The sequence below is a fragment of the Palaemon carinicauda genome, chromosome 1 (assembly GCF_036898095.1).
Source record: "Palaemon carinicauda isolate YSFRI2023 chromosome 1, ASM3689809v2, whole genome shotgun sequence".
Lineage (NCBI taxonomy): Eukaryota > Metazoa > Arthropoda > Malacostraca > Decapoda > Palaemonidae > Palaemon > Palaemon carinicauda.
The window spans coordinates 255,497,437-255,512,436 of record NC_090725.1 but is presented as its reverse complement, the minus strand read 5'-3'; the positions used below and the strand labels follow the sequence as shown (position 1 = coordinate 255,512,436).

The following is a 15,000-nucleotide window of genomic DNA, read 5'->3' as shown; positions in this document are numbered from 1 at the left end:
GTTTACTGGAATGTGTACCTGTCTAATGTTGATAAAAAAAAAAAAAAAAAAAAAAAAAAAAAAAAAAAAAAAAGAGATAAAAGCATATTCTATGGAGCGCAATATTAAGATTCTCTAGCATCCTCAGGATCCTGTATTAGAGATTATAGTTCCTAAATATTTAAATGATTCCACCTCATTAATCGTTTCTCCTTCTACTGATATTTCATCTTTCATTGCATATTCCGTTCTCATCATCTCTATCTTTCTTCCATTTATCTTGAGCCCAACCTCTTTTGATATTTCATGCATGCTGGTAAACAAGCATAGCAAATAAGTCATATACAAATTTCTTACATGACAGGAGAATCTTGAGATTAGAATCAAAGTGTGAGGTATGGAATTGAAAAAAATATTATTGTTAAATATATATTCAATGAAGAAATATTAAAAGTGAAGGAAGATAGAGGTAGAAAAAATATTTTCTATGACCCATATCTCTAAATATAAATACAATCAAGAGTTTCGTTCGTCAGATGTCAGTTGGATCTATCTTATATTCCTTCCATTCTTATGAAATAAGTTAAATTATCATGAAAAGAAGTAAAAGTGTTCTTTTTAGGTCTAAATTCTTAATTTCCCTAAATTTGAGTTGGAATTCCGTCATCTCCCTAACCATTATACTGAAATAATGGAGATGGTAAGGGGGATAAAACTCTGAAGTGGTAATTCGCATCCACATCTCTACAAATGTCATAAGCTTCTAGGGAAAGAAATTGCTGAAGTTGCCTACACACAAGGATCCCAGGCCTGTTGCAAGTTAACCAAACAGGGGACTTAACCCTAAGCTCGACTTTACTCTTTTATCCGCGAGAAAGGGACAGATAAGATTTCTCCAAAAGAAAATATCAAAAGTTTTATTCTTTTATTTCCAAGTTTCTTTTTCACAACACAGTGAATTTTCTGTTGTTTCTGTACTACAAGAAAACCGAAAATCTAATCAATTCCAAGCATTGTCCTAACCCCACACAAATGAATAAATTTACTTTATTAACTTTGCAATGAAAGAATGGCGTCAGCAATATTCTCTTTCGGATTTTATTTGGTAAATCCGTAACACTTTTCCCAGGGATTTTTGAGATTTCATCAATTCAGTATCATATCGTATCAAATTTTGAGCGACGGCTGGTTTAACGCTTTATACTCGGTGGCCGGAGGATCAAATAGCGAGGTTCTAATTTCTCAATTTTCATCAACAATACTTTTTCCCGTCTATTTATTTTATTTCATATTTCTTTCGTATAACAATTCTCCAAGATTAGTTCACTTTGACATTTCAGCTATGTATTCGTTCAAAACATTCCTGTGTCTCTCTACGACATCTATCTATCTATCTATCTATCTATCTATCTATCTATCTATCTATCTATCTATCTATATATATATATATATATATATATATATATATATATACTACATATGTACACATACGTACACACACTAGAGACATACATTTACACACACACATAAACATAAACATATATATATATATATATATATATATATATATATATATATATATATAAACAGTATATATGCTCTTTGGGCATAGTCTTTCATTAAATACTAAAGACAATTGACTTTACCGTCAAAGTGTTTACACAAAGAATCCTCGTACTCCAGTATTTGAACCCTTATCATATAAATATGACTAAAACTAATATACATCAGTAGTCACTGGATAAACACTGTTGCAGGGTCTAATAAATGAAATCGAATAACCAGCTTCCTTAACTAAAGATTCACACCGGAGAATCTGAAGCAACTAAGGAAATACGAGGATTCCTACTGCAAAAAACGTTTTCTTCACTAAGGTAATTGCCTCAAATTAATATAATATAATATAATATAATATATAATATAATACATATATATATATATATATACATATATATAAATATATATATATATATATGTGTGTGTGTGTGTGTACAGGCTTACACATCCACACACATACATACATACATGTATATATATACACACACATATATATATACATATATATATATATATATATATACACACACACATATATAATATATATATATATATATATATATATATATATATATATATATATATATATATATAAACACATATCATATACATTAGAAGCTTTCTTAACTTGCTCTACAAAATAAGTACCTATAATTCAAGTGAAATTTTTCATTATGTCAAACGACAGGATGAAGAGGTTTCAAAAAGATGAAAATAACCCATTGTTGAATATTTGTTTTGACAATAAATCTTCAAAAATTCTTTTGACAGAAAACGTCAGAATTCAAGTTTGAACAAGGCCTTGTCCGAAAAATCCTTGTATCTATAGTTGTAAAGTAATACTTTTGATAGAGAGTTATTGGTCGAATTGCGAATTTGCTAACATATTTTCTCTATCATCAATAGTGAAACTCTGAACATCAAATTAACATATACTTGCATACACTCACATAAATGTAGGTCTTATGTCTCTATATTCCATTGAAAGCGAAGATAAAACGCAGATGACATGAAACAGTTCTGATTTATACTTCTATGACGAGAGAGAGAGAGAGAGAGAGAGAGAGAGAGAGAGAGAGAGAGAGAGAGAGAGAGAGAGAGTCCTACATTTATGGGTAAGAAGGAAAAGTCTACCAGATGCCAATGGGAATGAAAAAAGAAAAAAAAAACCGTCGCTAATCTGAGATGACTTCACGAAATATAAAAGCGATCCCGATTCCAGTCAGTGGAATCAAAGAGGTGCATTCGGAGACAGAAAATTTCCTTCAGAGTTTGATCGCTGAAGTAGAAGCGACCACTAACACCACCATCAACTCTTCTCTCCTCACTCTTCACTTTTCTCACCACTTTTGCAAAAGGAAAAAAAGAAGGAATATACTGAGCCTGAACTCTAAGAGGGCTTGTACATTTTATATTTGAAGGCAATGAATAGTTTTAATACCTTTTAATTCTTTGATAGAAAGACGCCAGTAATATTAACACAGTTGCAAAACTTTATATATATATATATATATATATATATATATATATATATATATATATATATATATATATATATATATATATATATATATATATATACTTTTTTAATGAAATATAAACCATCCATAAAGATTTACAGATAAATTTATGAGAACAGTCTTGCACATAAACGAATGGTTGATTTATGTTAATTTACATGTCATTAAGGAGGTTGAGCGATATAACCACTTTAGAAAATTTAATTTTATCGCTAAAGTAAAAATTTACATCATCGTTTAATTGTTTAATGCAAATGAAATAAATATTCAAATACTGTAAAAATGAACTGTTTACATTGCATGTGGAAGAAAGGTCTAAAAAGAAAAAGAGTAGCATACAGACTGAAAATTAAACTTAAAAGATTATAGAATGGAAGACGGTAGGATGGTGGAATGTCTGTTGTCAAACTATTTAGGAGAATGCAGAAGAGAGAGGGAAACTAAGAAGGGAAAATGGCTCGGGAGGCATTGTAACCTTAATATAAGGCCTCAGTATAAGAGAACGATATACAACGAAAGTTTGCTTCAAGAAAAATACAATAATACCGACACACACACACACACACACACACACACACATATATATATATATATATATATATATATATATATATATATATATATATATCATATATATTTATATATATATATACATATATATATATATATATTTATATACATATATATATATATGCATGCATACAGTATATATATAAAATCTTGATTTTGAGAGAATATTTCACTCTCTCCAGAATTTTTGCGGGCTACCTAATGAAGTTTTTCACTAGTCCGTCGTGACTTTGCATAGCAGTTATGTTAATTTCGTAGTTTTACACAAAGCGAACAAATATATACCTATATATATATATATATATATATATATATATATATACACCTATATATATATATATATATATATATATATACACCTATATATATATATAAATATATATATATACATATATATATATATATATATATATATATATGTGTGTGTGTGTGTGTGTGTGTGTGAATGTGTGTAGAGAGAGAGAGAGAGAGAGAGAGAGAGAGAGAGAGAGAGAGAGAGAGAGAGAGAGAAGAGAGAGAGAGAGGGGAGAGAGAGAGAGAGAGAGAGAGAGAGAGAGAGAGAGAGAGAGAGAGAGAGAGAGATTAAACTATCAAACTTTAATCACTCTTAAATGGAGAGAAAACAGAAACAGAAATTAAAGAAAACTTTTGCAATAACACAGGAACCTTCCCATGAGTACTAAATCCTCATCAGATCCATGTTAGATTTTCTTTTCTTTTTTTTTTCTTTTTATTACAAAATCTCACCAGCGGCGGCTCCGTGATGATCACCCCCTTGAGGTTTCATTAACGCTAGACTGAAATACCGAACCATTAAACAAATCGTCTGAGATCTCAAAGGGAATGACCACGATAGACGCGGAGCGGAATGCGAACAAACAGGAGTAATGCCAAATGAGGTTTGCAGGTGATGGAAAAGGAGATGATGCCCCCAAGACAAATGGGGAGTTGTACTAATTCAAGTCATATAATCTTTAAATTTTAGATGGTTTTAGAGCATAGGGTAAAAATAAACATGCGATAAACTAATACGTTTCCTGGCCCTTAATGGAAGTAGGATAAATTAAATTACGCTTTGTCTTAGTCTTTCACGGAAGGGGGAAGATTAATTAAAGCAGGGAATCACATCTTGCCCGTAATTGAAATCTTAAGGAAAAAAAAGAAAGAAAAGTAAAACATTCATATCTTCACCCTTCATACATCAAACAAGCTTAAGGAAAATGTACCCATGATCTCCATGAACCACTCGATATAATAACCAAGGGCAGAAATATGTTAATAATTTTACCTAAATTCATTTAAAGCTATTCAGAAGACAAACAACCAACGGATATGCAGTAACTCCTGAAAAGAACCCTTACTAAACATGCGGGGCGGGGGAGGGGGGGTACAATTGCAGGGAAAGATGAAAAACAAATATGAAAAGTTACAGAGTACTAAAAATAAAAGCTAACAAACCCCAACAGAGGAACTGCCAAAGAAAAACTGGGGATTTGTAAAAGACTCGGGATAACTAGAGTAACAATTTGTTACTGAGAAGAAGGATGCTGAAGGCTATTTTACCAGCACTCTAAAGGGATGTAGTTTCACAAGCTTAAGCAACACAGTTACTCCCATTTCGCCCAACAATAAAGAAATGAAAAATTATACTGAGAAAGATATTTTGTACGTTTATCGTGGTACGAATCAAGAAGATACTAATATAACATCGTTCTACTTATCTATCGATATATATATATATATATATATATATATATATATATAAATATATATATATATATATATATATATATATATATATATACTGTATATGTATATATTCGCATCCCATTATGACTCGAGATGTTTAACGTGAAGACAGATGCACTTAGGATTCCCAAAATCCACATGAAAAACGATAAATCCGTAGAAATTTCAATATATTTCTCTTTTTTCCATGAAAAATAAAAACCAAACACAAAAACTAATAATCTTAAATGATTCATTAATGCCAAAACATACTTAGTGATAAAATGGAATGTGGAAACCACGTCTACAACAAACAAAAATTAATAAAATGTAATTTATGTCATTCTAATTTTCATAATTCCTAACCATGACCATGAAGCTTCATCGATTCATGCAACAAAGATGAACAAAAGCGAAATAAAAAAAGCTAGTAAAGGAACCTAAACAAATAGCAATAACCAGCCAATACTAATTGGCTGAACGATTCGAATAAAAACAACACGAAGCCATGACGCCACTGCAACTCTCCCCTATTCCAAAAACAGATATTGTAACTGGAATCATAGCCAGGAATTGGTAATTAAAAACCTATACTGCATATTTATAAAAGCTAGATCCCCATAAATATTTAAAACCCGAAGCACGTATTTCCAAAGGCATTTTCAATTTCGAAATTCGAGGTCTAGGTTCTATATCACTATGATAATATTCACTGTCAGTAATTAACAGTATTCCATTGCCCCCTAGGGTTACAGTGTTGAAGACTTGATAGGGGAAAATCGCATGGCTAATCTCTTTTAATTCCGGCATGAGCTTTGATTATGGCGCTATATACATATATCATCAAAGTCAAAAGTTACTGATGATCCCTGAACATCGATAGGCCAATCGTCAGTGGAAATTGTGATATCTATACAGTTGGAACTATCATATTAGCATTCTGCAAATGATTTAGAAATTATTACACTCAATATTATATCTATATATATATATATATATATATATATATATATATATATACACACATGTATATATATATATATATATATATATATGTAAAACATACAGTACATATACATACATATGTGTGTGAAAAGTGTGTGTCCTTCCATCACATTAACTGCTTCAAGGCCAATAGTAAAATTCTATTGGCCTTGTGCTTCATGACCTTTAAATGAAGGCTTAGCAGTAGCGTAGCCAACACCTTCCCACTCGGACAAAATGCGCCCTTCACCTACATCATATCTTCCGAATTATTATTAATATTATTATTATTATTATTATTATTATTATTAACCAAGCTACAATTCTAGTTGGAAAAGCAAGATGCTATAAGCCCAAGGGCTCCAATACGGAAAAATAGCTCAGTGAGGAAAGGAAATAAGGAAATAAATAAATGATGAGAATAAATTAACAATAAATCATTCTAAAAAAAGTAACAACATCAAAACAGATATGTCATATATAAACTATTAACAACGTCAAAAACAGATATGTCATATATAAACTATGAAAAGACTCATGTCAGCCTGGTCAACATGAAAATATTTGCTCCAACTTTGAACTTTTGAAGTTCTACTGATTCAACCACCCGATTAGGAAGATACTATCTGTCATAGATCTTGCTATAACGGTAAGAAGTATTAAATAAAATAAGGTTGGATTAAGAAGTAATAATAGCGGAAGATCCTACAAATCGTGTTCCAAAGCAGAAGGTAGCGGGGGGACGCGGCTGTGAACCTCTTAAGAAATGTAATACTCAACACCAAAATGGGCTATTTTCCCAGAAATTTGTGGCAAGGAAAAATTTAAATGACATATAGGCCTCATTACTCACCCACATCTGACGAAGTGTACAGGGGCTTATCAGTTTGGACGAGGACGGTGGCTCCCCGGGGGGTGAAGGACAACATGGTCTCGTTGGAGAAGGCCGAGCCAGTGAGTCCTCCAATCTCATTGCCCTCGAGGCGTAGTCGGTACTGGCCATTGCTGCTCCCAGGTGGGACCTGAAAATAAAGATGGACCACAAATGAAAACAAATCTGATTATTTAATTGGTAAGAATCATCATTGTCATTTATTAAATTGCAGTATTTATCACGTACCATAATCCATAATGTGAAATAAGAACATGGGGAATGCACATTCTGTAACGCAATGTTCATTACAAATTGTTTGCCATCTGAAAAATCCTAATTTCATAATTAAGAACCAGTCAAATTGATGGATAAATACTAAAATGGGATATACATAGATACCTCAACCAGAGCCTTATTTTGGGACGGTCTTGTCACAACACAGAACCACCAAAATATACGTAAGCCTAAGCATTGTTTTGAAGCCCGAGTTGACTACGATAGCAAACTACAAGGGACTTTCCATAATAATACAAAAATAATAATGGAAACAACACTCACATATGTCAGCATCGATACAAGATCATAAATAAATCAAAATTTCACTCCTCCTTACACGGTAGGCCTACTTGTAAGCATCTCTCTCTCTCTCTCTCTCTCTCTCTCTCTCTCTCTCTCTCTCTCTCTCTCTCTCTCTCTCGTGTGTGCGTTTTATTGAAGACACTTTTAAAAACAGTATTGCTATCATAAACTTATATTACTCAATCTTGAGTATTTTCATTGAAAGAACATAAAGATTCCACATGAATTCTACACATTCAATAAAAAAGGGACGAACTTTAAACGACTCGAGGATAAATCAGCCAAGATGAGGTGGGAAATGCCGAGCATTCCGCGCGCGCTCTTCTGAATGTTAACACATCCTACACGACAAACTTCACTCTCCACAATACGAGATGATTAAAGAGCCCAAATTTCCAAAAGCAGTTACTCAGACCACTTGTGACCTTTTTAAGGCCCAGTAAGGGCTTTGGCCCATCTTGTGACACCCCCCCCCCCCCCCCTCTTTACCTCCCTTGCGCCCAAGGCTCTCGACCAATGGCCAATCTCAGCCACGGTTCAGATCTTGGCTCATCGCCCTCTTTTCATATGAATTTTGTAATGCTCCTTAAATATTCGTGTTGATAACGTATTCTGTTTGCTAATATTCGTGTTCTAAATACAACAATTTTCAATAAAACAAAGGAGAAATAAATGAGTCGTTCAGAGATTAGTGTTTCACTCCATACAACTTATTCATAAAAATGAATTTTTAAAGCCTACGTGGTACGATCCATGACTGAATAAATCATTTATTCGTATTTCCTGGGAGAGCAAAAGCAAGAGAAAGTTAAAACAGTGAACGGTCAATTTTAGTCATAGCATATATAGTGTAATTCTGTTATTACTATTAAGTATAAAAAAATCGACATCCTTTTGTCAACAGTATCTAACAAAAACAAACGAATCTTAAATAGTAAAACAGTGGTCTGTAAAAAATGTAAATACTATTAGGTAAGCTTCAACTACACAAAGAAATTCTTTGCCAATAAAACTCTAGAAACTGCAGACCTTTTCAAGAATAACAACTCATTTGTAAAATATAAAAGGTATAATAATCAACAATAACCGCAAATGCACCCGTTAACACCTATTTACACAAGGAGTGTCAAAAATGTGTGTGCAATTACATTTCGCTACTTCAAAGGTTATTTACATAACCCTTATCATGAATTCGATTTTGCCACTTAAGGATCTATAATCCCCGTTGGTGAAGGATGTTTGCAATTTTACTCTATGATAACTATTTTCAACCAAAAATATTTAGCGTGCACCACTGCATTTCTTATAACGAATTTAAAAAGAAATAGCATTGGCAAAAGAAAAGGAAAATAATTCCTTGATGGGTAACATAACCATGAAATAGTAACTAGATAATTGAGATATATTTTTTTCTAATTTAACAAGTAGTTTACCCAAAATAATGAGAATTTTTGTGACCTGAAGAGAGAGAGAGAGAGAGAGAGAGAGAGAGAGAGAGAGAGAGAGAGAGAGAGAGAGAGAGAGAGCGCAAGTGCATCTACTTAATAGAGGACCAAATCCATGCGCAGTATTAATATTCGACATTGTCCCTAAGCTGAGAGAGAGAGAGAGAGAGAGAGAGAGAGAGAGAGAGAGAGAGAGAGAGAGAGAGAGAGAGAGAGATTGGAGGAATGTATCTACACAATAGTGGTCCAAATCCTCGAGCAACGTTAACATTGTCACTAACCTAAAATTAATATGCAATGGCAGGCAACAGCCCCTTCCAATATGATTAGGGTCATTTGCACAGGCAAATCCTCTTATGCAAGCTGTGCTTTCCCGATAATGTTGCAAATGACAATAGTTAAGCAGGAAATGTCTTTGGTCAAGAGCTGATCGGAATCCCTTAGGAAACAGAAGACCAGAATTTAGTACTGAAGATTATTCGAGACGTAACCTTAAGTCTGGTAAGGTTAGTACAATGGCTGAAACAGAAATTATAATTCAATGGCTACAGTAAATTCGAAATTAGCTCTTGGCCCAACGGTAAAGACTGGTAGAATTTACTTCGTACCAGGAAACGGTGTTAATAATTACTCCGTATCACCATCAGAACAGAAGCTGTTGATCAAAAGCACGGCCAGAACTAAAAAATCATAATTCTGTTTAAGAAATGGGTCAGTTGGACATTTTAATGAATACAACTAAAATCATTACTTATTAAAATAGGTATAGAATTCAACATTCATTATTACGGCTATGGCAAAAATATCTCAGTAACAGGACTACAACAGGAATTTCAAATTGCCCTCATTTCTTCATTTAATTATTTTATTTTAAGACCAAAATTGATTTATTAACACAACTTTAATTCATAGCAAAAATTAGTCTACATACTATGAATTAAATTACTATTCTATATATAAGTCTACAAACGATAAAAAAAACCTAAAAATTATGGCAGCTTAGCTAGAAGGGATATTAAAATATAGCTTCTTGAAAATATCTAAGAGGCCCAGAAATTAATATAAAGTATCGTACATATAACAAAAACTTTTATCGATCCATAATTATGACACCACAAATACTTTTTTCATTATCAATTCTTTCAAGCCCGGTCATACTATAAAATATATCATCAAGAAAACTAAACATTTATTTTAAACGCTACTTCCAATCATTTCCAAATTGACACTTCTATCATCATGTCAATTTTCATATCACGAAAATATGCGGCACTTGTAAAAAAAAAAAAAAAAAACCTACATACAAGTGAACAGCAATAACTGGCAACAGGCATTGTCTCTGAATACCGAGTTTTAGTTCATCTGAAGATCGGAGATAATGTTCCACTGTGTTGAATAAGTAATCACAAATCTCCCTCTTACAGTCTACTGCTGGGTGGATGGATGAATGACAATCCACTGTTTTTCATAGATAATCTTGTGAACCAGCCAACAAAAAGGAAAAATTCCAAAAATCTATTTTCAATAAAGGACGGACTGTCGTGCCCAAATATCGTAAAAACATGCCATAAATAGTTCCGGAGTCCAGCTCAGGGCGAAGCTGTTTTACATATAAAAAGGGTCCCCATTGTTTGATTGAATTTACAATTAAACACAGCGTTCAAAAAACAAGAGCTTAAGGGTCAAAAGCCTCGAAAACCAATAATATTATCTATAGTTTTTGAAAGGCAATAAAGTACATCCGGAAGCAAAGCCAATAATTGGGATTTTCGTTCTCTGTTTGCCATCCGCATCGAGTCTTTAAAAGAGAAAAAGCTTCTTTACCCGCCACAGTTCACCAAAATAATTTATTTTACACATTTTCTATTCTAACTAGGGAGAGATGGAATGGGAGGAAATAAGGGCCAAAGTAACAATTGTGTTAACTTTTTATAAATGAAGAAAGGCTCCTCAAGTAAGTGAAAACATTTTATTCTTTAAATAGGAAAAAATATTACTAATACGAACTGACCAGTTTGCTACATGAATGTCGGAAATATGAGTATGGAATACTTTAAACACGTACTGATAAATTACCTAGATAATGAAAAAAAAATCTAAACTGACATAGTTATTACCTGAATACCCATGATTAAAAATAACATAGTCCACTGTTATAAAATTTCTATAATTTTACCAGAAACATTCTTCTTTTCAAAATACTTTTACCGCTTTACTTACGATAACCATTATATTAATATATTTCTTACCACAAAAGGAAAATGTTCAAACCCAAAGGCCGGATAAAAAACAGTAGTACTATGAAATCAATACTTTTTCTACATGATCATATATTATGTAAATAACATAATTCAAATATAATATCCGTTTTGATTTCTATATATCCCTTAGAATTCATGGTTATTAAAAATAATGTACTTGAAGCTTACCTTCATAGGTTTTTTATAAATAACTGTTAATCCTTATAAATTAATTTCAAAATAAGTTATGCCTTAAAAGGCCAATACTCGCAAAGGGCAGGTCACTCGTTGCATATTAATATACAAATAAAAAATACGTGGTTTTAATCATACCTAGACACGCGATGTACAAAGTAAAAAGAGATTAAAATTATACAATGAAAATATATACCAAAGGGTTTTCTTTAAAGGCAATTCACCCCTTGTTAAACGTGAATGTAATCTGGTCACGATGTCCCATTAGTTTTTCAAGGGATCGTTCTACAGATGTCTTGGGCAGACCATTTTACGCAGCATACACATGGATAATCGTCCTTATTTCTCTCAATATCGACCATACTATCTTACATGACTAATAGCGTCCTTTACACTAAATAGGATATCACAGATATGAGGTTGCTTATCATTTTACAACAAGAAGACCATCCATCTCCCCTATATAATAAAAAACAACTGTCTGGATATATATATATATATATATATATATATATATATATATATATACATATATATATATGTATATATATATATATATATATATATACATATATGTATATATATATATATATATATATATATATATGTATATATATATATATATAATCATCGACAACGCCCAGCTCTTCCCTTCCCTCGGGTAGAGGGGAGTAGTAGTCATACCGTGGTGAGAAGGGGGGGAGGAGGGGTTGCATGTGTGTGCATATCTATCTAAATATGTAGCTGTCATTTTGGACGGGTCGCATGCACTACCATTAACTATTTCATTTATCAAAATAAAAAATATTCTCCCATTCACTTCCTGGTGCAGGCTCTAGATAATCTACGTTTAACTTCCTTAGGAAAATTTTAACTATTGCTCGTTGTAGTGCAATTTCTATAGACTACCGAGAAATAACCTCTGCCAAACAAACATAGCTCTCTTTATCCAGCACATTTTCACATCTCATCACTTTCATGGTAAGTATCAATTCACACCTGACATAAGTGTTTGATTTATGGATATAAGCAAAATCTTCTAAATAGAGTACGAATAGCATATGGGCATTACTTCTCATATTTAGGAAACTTAGATTTTCCATAAATTCATAAAAGCAACATATAAATTATACTGCTGAACCAAATCAATGTAACAAAATATGTAAATAAAAATGGAGTATACAGTAATAGAAATATAATCATACTGGCCTGTTCATATTCCGGGAAAATCTTAATAATCTTAAAACCTTCAAATCACGTTGCTGTTGTATTAAAAATTCTATGTCCTCTAATATTACCAAATAATAACAAAAGTGTATACAAATGATTTCTACCTCCGCCAAGATTGTAAATATTGTTCGGGTTTCTTTGTTAGCTTTATTAGCAAAGTTATGCAAAACTTTACCAATTTTGACTGACTTCACAAAACTAGTAAGAAACAATTAGCTTTTGGGAAAGATGGGATTATGGCTGTTTAGAAGCATGGAGCATTTCGAGAATGGATTGCTAAACCGCGGATGTTTGCGGTCTCCAATCGTTCTTTCATTTTTTTAATCAGAAAAGCAACTTAATGCCCAAAACCGAAAGGAACACATAAGAAGAAATGTCTGAGATTTAATCTGAAATATGTTTACGATTAAAGGGTAATAATGAGTGGCAGAGGCTAGGGACAAAACAATGTCTTTAGAGACTGACCATATATACATATGATCAACACCCACGCCTTACTCCATCACGGCAGGACCTAGGAGGGCAAGGCAATAACTGCTGATGACTCAGCAGGTAGACTTCTATCTCCCCAACCCCCAAATCTCCTCCTTAGCTCACAAGGACAGTGAGGCTGCAAACACTACTAGAAACTATCGCTCTTGAATGGGGCTCGAACCATCGTCCACCAGATTGCGAGAAAGAGACGTTTCTAATATGTATATTTCAAGTTAAAGACATAAGATCCCATGCTGCACAACTTCACTACGAAGCTGAAGTTAAAAGAGGTTGGACAGCGGAGTGGAAGAAAGGAAGGTAATGTGAAGAACTAAAAAATGGGTGTAGTAACCAGTAATAGAGACTAGCCTATGAGAGAAAAAGATAAAATACATAGCAACAGAAAAGGAAAATTCCTTACGGGGAAATAAAAATAAGAAAATACACAAGCAACCACATCCCCGATCTCATCCCATAGTAATAAACGTTGACCAGATAACCACCCAGGACAGCCATGATATCATCTCGTGGCGCAGAGTTTCTTCAAAGCGATTTTTGATTAACGTTCAAATATTCATGAAAAAGAGGAGGAGGAAGATGAGCAGGTACCATTATGGTGCCGCAACGTGATCTGGGTTACTTATTTACCAAAAAGATTGAGATTCAAGCGAGGCATTTAAAGTTTTAAACGACCATCGAGACGCACGAGTTACAACATTTAGCCTTTTCCACACGTAAATACACAATATTCACACATACATATACATAGCATGTATGTAGATATATATATATGTGTGTGTGTGTACACACACTATAAATCCTTAGATCATAAGCTAATTACAACTCACGGAGCTAATGAAAGCAATTTATGTGAGAATAATAACAGAAAAAGATCAACATCGATACGAGGGCAAACTAGAGGGCAAAATATTGAATAAAAAAAAGGAAAAAAAAAAGAAAATGGACGTGGACGCTTAATAGATGACAAAAAAAGAAAAACAACAGAATGGATCCATAGACATTGCAAACGAAGCAGAGGAAGGAAGAGAAGACGATGGATTGACGACCTAAGAAAACTTGTGGGCGTAAACTGGCATTGGAAGACCTTAAACAGACGGGAGCGGAAGGATATGTCTGAAGCCTTTGTACTGCAGCACACTATCAACGGCCGACGATATATATATATATATATATTATATATATATATATATATATATATATATATATATATATATGTATGTATGTATATATATATATGTATATATAGATATATGTGTATATATACACACACACATATATATATATATATATATATATATACATATATACATATATACATATATATACTTATATATATTCATATATACATATATATATATATATATATATATATTATATAATTATATACATATATATAAATATATATATGTATATATATATATATATATATATATATATATATATATAATACACCAGTGGTGTATCCTTACAGAGAAGACAAAATTTCTTTAGAAACTTTGTAAGCTTTACTTAATAAGGGAGAGCCTTTTGAGTGTTCTTGAAACTTTTGGCCGGAATTTAAGAGAAAAGTTTAATAAGATATCATATGGTAAAAAAGCCAGCCT

At 32.5% G+C, this 15,000-nt stretch overlaps 1 protein-coding gene across 4 annotated transcripts in view; it reads right to left on the bottom strand.

Moving 5' to 3' along the window:
* LOC137655277 (CD109 antigen-like) overlaps positions 1-15,000 on the bottom strand; it is a 1,052,697-nt gene that overhangs the window by 448,351 nt on the left and 589,346 nt on the right. For all 4 annotated transcript variants that reach the window (XM_068389166.1, XM_068389176.1, XM_068389172.1 and 1 more), the window contains one exon: positions 7,192-7,360. In XM_068389166.1, coding sequence (XP_068245267.1) covers positions 7,192-7,360 — 169 coding nt within the window. The remainder of the gene's footprint in view (positions 1-7,191; positions 7,361-15,000) is intronic.